The sequence below is a fragment of the Trachinotus anak genome, unplaced genomic scaffold (assembly GCF_046630095.1).
Source record: "Trachinotus anak isolate AG129_WGS33_773 ecotype Australia unplaced genomic scaffold, CSIRO_AGI_Tana_v1 ptg000012l, whole genome shotgun sequence".
In the NCBI taxonomy this organism is placed as follows: domain Eukaryota; kingdom Metazoa; phylum Chordata; class Actinopteri; order Carangiformes; family Carangidae; genus Trachinotus; species Trachinotus anak.
Window position 1 is genome coordinate 26,732,501 of NW_027273863.1, and position 4,978 is coordinate 26,737,478.

Here is a 4,978-nt window from a genome sequence, read left to right on the forward strand (position 1 = left end):
ACTGTTGAATGTCGTCTATGGAGGAAGAATCTTTGTGTTGCAGTCAGATTTTCAGGTGATGACTTGGACCACAAAGAAAAGAATTCTAAAGTACTAGTTTTTTTAACGAAGTTTTGTGTGACTGTTGTCCTCCCCGGACTTTTTCACTACATTGTAGTTATTGACATCCCAACTTGAAGTGCAACCTTTGAGTCACACTTTGCAGTGAGAAAACGACCTTGTAATTACCGTTAAATTGACTGATTCTTGACTGTTGTTGAATGTTTGGTGAAACATTGTCTATATGTCAGACAACAGCACCCATTGTTATTTCAATTCAATTTTCAAGGTTAATATCGACAATTTTTAAGCTCTTTCCTCTGCAGGATTAGTCAGGTTAGTCATCCCCTCATTTCTGTCTGTGGAGGTCTTTATCCCAGGTGTCCTGTTTTTATTTAGTGCTTAACACTACAGTAAGGTGAATGTGCATGTATCAGTATGACCTGGGTTATTAACACAGGAACCAGGACTGTGACAGCTGTCTGGTATCCCCCCCTTTATGTAAATACATTTGCCCACTTTCCGAAATCTAAATATGCTAATTATGTTTTCAGGGAGGAACTGAATCTGCATTTGAGATTGAAACCACAGAATCTAAAACGTTCTCAGGTTAATTGTGAAATGTGCTTTGGACGTCAGAGTTTCTTGACAACTCACTGTGTTTGGGATGAAATTACATTTTTCTGGACAGAAACATCTTGTCCATATTTATAAACACACATTTTTAAAGTCTCCTCTTGTATTTGGTATTTTTGTAATTTTTTGAATTAACTGTCCCTCACAGTCCTGTCTGGTAAAACTTGGTAAAACTAATCTCGTGTTTTGTGCCTCCACAGGCAGCCATAATGCCGCCGGTGTTAACTATGCACAGCACAAACTACAATTACGACTACGACACCGTCCAGCCCTACTTCCTCTTGGATGGTGAGGAGGAGGACTTCTACCCTCCTCCACGGAGCCACCTCCTCCCAGGCCCCGGTGAGGACATCTGGAAGAAGTTCGAGCTGCTGCCGACGCCTCCCCTGTCCCCCAGCCGGAGACCCTCCCTGTCTGATGTCCCGCTGTCCGCCGCAGATCACCTGGAGGCAGTGTCCGACCTGCTGGACGGGGACTGCAACCCCTCGGCGGCCTTCCTCCAGTCCTTCATCATCCAGGACTGCATGTGGAGCAGCAGCTTCGCTGATGCCACCAAGCTGGAGAGGGTGGTGTCTGAGAGGCTGGCCTTGCTCCGGTCGCGCCGAGACTCCTCCACCACCAGCAGCAGCAGCAGCAACACTAACGAAGAGAGCAGAGCAGCTGATCAGCTGGTGGGCGGGTCTCAGGTGAACGCGGCGTACCTGCAGGACCTCCACACAGCGGCCACAGACTGTATCGACCCCTCAGTGGTGTTTCCTTACACCACCCTGAGTGAGAAGAGCGCTGATGGAGCGGCGATGGGGGTGGGGTCAGAACTGTGTCTGGACTCGCCGCCATTCAGCAGCAGTGACAGTGAATCAGGTGGGGAGCAGGCTTTTATTTTGGAAAGTCACTTCTTTAATCTGCATTTCAGAGTTAAAGATGAATGCTGGTTTGTGTTTAAGCTCATAGTTTGTCCCTCAGCTGTGTCAGTCACAACACACACGATAAACACAGAGAAAAGATCAGGGTGTTTCCAGGCCAGGATCCTGATTCTGACCCTTGTCTGCTGTGAGTCCTCAGACTTGTTGGGTTCGGTTCTGAATTGTTGGAGCTGCCCGTACGATGTCAGATACAGCAGGTTTTGAATGAAATGTTCAGTGTCACCAAAGCCCCTGTAGCTGTGTCCCCGTCCAGGGGCCACGTTTGTGTGGCTCTCAATAACCACCAAAACTGAAATGAGACAGTCTGGCCTACGGAGGGTTTACACTTTGCGTCACCAGCAGTTCCCGCCCTTACCATTGCATTACAAATGGTGGCTCGCATCACTGAGCAACCTTGACAACACGTAGTGGTTTTTTCCAAAGACTTCTTGTCCAACTGTCGACGAGCAGAGCAGCGTGAGACTGAGAGGAAAGTGAACCGGGTTCAAACACTGCTCCACAGCACTGCCCGGGGTCAGACCTCCACAGGGCATCGTTACATCCATTCAGCTACTCATGTCAGCCCTTTAAAGCTCCATTAAAATACCTCAAATATGCCTTAATTAGTGCTTAAATCATTGGAATTAAAGGTAAAAATGTTGGGATTTAGTTTCATAGAAAATGATGAACCACAAGAAAAGTCACCACAGTGAACTGTGTTTAGTTTCTGCTTCTCAGACGTTTGTAACCGTGAAACCTTCAAAGACTGTTGTTAGTTATTCAGTAAGTTGTTCACCACCAGCACTTACACCTGAATGTCCCCCTTCTTTTTCCCCAGAAGAAGAAGAGGAGGGTGCGGAGGAGGATGAAGAGATCGACGTGGTGACAGTGGACAGGCGGAAGGTGTCACGGCGGTCGGACCCCTCCCCGCTGGTCCTGAAACGCTCACATGTCAGCATCCACCAACACAACTACGCCGCCCAGCAGCCCGAGCTGCCCGCCATGAAACGGGTCAAGTCTGAGATCAGCTGCTCAGCGCCAAGGCAGAGCGGCGGCCGCAGGTGCTGGAGCCCGCGGTCGGATGGCGAGGACGACGACAAACGCAGGACTCACAACGTGCTGGAGAGGCAGCGCCGGAGCGAGCTGAAGATGAGCTTCCTGGCTCTGAGGGACGAAATCCCATCAGTGGCCAACAACGACAAAGCGGCCAAGGTGGTGATCCTGAAGAGAGCGACAGAGTTCATCACGGAGATCCGAGAGGACGAGAGGAAGCTGCTGACGATGAAGGAGGAGCTGAGGAAGAGGAGCAAAGAGCTGAAACACAGACTGGAGCAGCTTAGGACTTTACATTAACCTTTTAGTTATTAGTTTAGGTCATTTTCTAATTTGTTATGTCACATTCTCATGTGTGAAGCCCGGCTCATAGGATCCAGACTGCAGAGGAACTACATGGACCATAATTCACTGGGGCCGGCTGAGCTGTAATCAGCTGTGTCCCTTTGTATTTATTTTATTTTTAAAATGCACATTTTAATTTAAAATAGTTGGGTTTTTTAAAGTTTTGTACAAATTAATTATAATCTAATTAATTATCTGATTGAAACATGTCTGACATTAACGATGAGCTGATATTGATCAATGACTGAAAATATTTAATCAATATTTACTAAAGCCTGGATTTGTTACTGTATTCTAAAATTAATTTTATTTCATTTTTCAAATAGTTTATATTTTTATATTTTTTTGTTCTTCATTTGATTCTTTATTAAATCAACTACACGAGAGGAAGTACATCAGGAGACTCGTCAAAATAAAAGCCCTTCATACGCTGGAGGTCCCGTCAATGTTACAAAGTGTAATGTTTGTTTTTCTTCATGTTTCTGTTTAAGAGTCAAACTAATGTAAAGTCAAACTCCCACATGCCCAGAGAAGTCTTCCTTAAAACTGATGATGATGATGATGATGATGATGTTATACCATACAGTTTCATTGCTAAACTAGTCTCTGTTAGAAGCCAGAGGTCAAAGGTCACAGTGCCTTCATTCTGATTCAGCAGCCTGAATCTGAGTGGAGTTGCAGCCTCTGGAGTTTGTTGAGAAATCGATGGATGTGATGAAGGCTCCTCAGAGATGAAATCAAGCTGCAGTGTGCTGGGATGGGGTCGGCTTCCCAGAACCAGACCGGACATCAGCCAAATGTGTCAGACTGGAGGAGGTTCCTGCTGGTTCCTGCTCAGATTAGTCAACACAAACTGAGCTCAGAGGAACCAGGTGAAAGTTCAGCTTCAGCTTTACCTTCACACATTTTATTTATTATATGTATATATGTCATTACAGTGGAAACAATAGTCACTTAATCTTAACCACGGTGTTTGGTGTGGCAGCCAGAGACCAGTTAATTTGTAAAAGCACAATAAAACACCTTAATCCCAAGAGCTAATTAAGTATTTAAATAATTAGATTGTCAGGCAACTTTCACTTTAATTTTGACCTGATGAAATAACATTACACACACCGTCATCAGTACCTCAATTAAGGTGCAAATCTATTGGGTCATCCCAAATTCTCATTTGTAATTAATTGATAAATTAATGGTTTATAATAAATATAGCTTTTTTAAGCTCTGATACAATCCCTTAACTTCTCCATCATTAATATGGGACTCTGGAGCATCAGGACTGGACTCTGTGTTGCCAATATAATAACCAGATAAAGAGAAACTCTGCTGAGTCACAGTGACGCTCAGCATGACTCAGACTGCTGAGTCATGCTGAGCGTCCAGGACGGTCAGATGACTGAGAGGTGAAGTGTTTCCTGTTTCAGATCTCGGTTCATCTGTCACTCAGACACAGAATCTGAGAATCTGTTTCCTGTGGCTGCTGTGCACTTTGATTCTGGTCCACAGATCCAGGTCTCCAGTGGACTCTCAGGTGTCCCCATGATGGAGAGGTGATCATATCTCTAAGGTGTCTAGTGGACCTTCAGGTGTCCTCGTAGAGACGTATACACTCCCAGGTGTCCACCCAGGTGTCCCGTGGACTCCCAGGTCCACACATAGAGTCATAATGAAGTCCCAGCACTTAGAGACAAAAATGGACTCCAGGAGAGAGAAGGGACAGTGATGGAAACACATCCTCATACTGAACTCCTCCTTCATGTTCTTGTATCAGAAGTTGTGGCCCTCAGTTATTGCTCACAGTGAGCATCAGTTTCCTCTTGATGATAGAAACCAGAGGAACGTGAGAACATTCCTGTGGCTGACGAGGCCGACTGCTGCTCTGTCACAGGGAGGTCTCTGGTCGACGCAGTCAGCAGAACCGCCACCATTAAACACTGACAGTGGTGTTGTAATATTCCCACCAGGCAACTCTACCCAGACCTGTTTTGACACCAAATAATATT

General features: G+C 45.6%; 1 protein-coding gene across 1 annotated transcript in view; it reads left to right on the forward strand.

Annotated features, from left to right (window-relative positions):
* The window catches only part of LOC139629377 (transcriptional regulator Myc-like), a 4,103-nt gene extending 673 nt beyond the window's left edge, over positions 1–3,430 (forward strand). The window contains exons 2-3 of the mRNA XM_071491957.1: positions 876–1,536; positions 2,416–3,430. Of these exons, the coding sequence (XP_071348058.1) occupies positions 885–1,536; positions 2,416–2,930 (1,167 nt within the window). The 5' untranslated portion in view covers positions 876–884 and the 3' untranslated portion in view covers positions 2,931–3,430. The remainder of the gene's footprint in view (positions 1–875; positions 1,537–2,415) is intronic.
* The last annotated feature ends 1,548 nt before the right edge of the window (positions 3,431–4,978 follow it).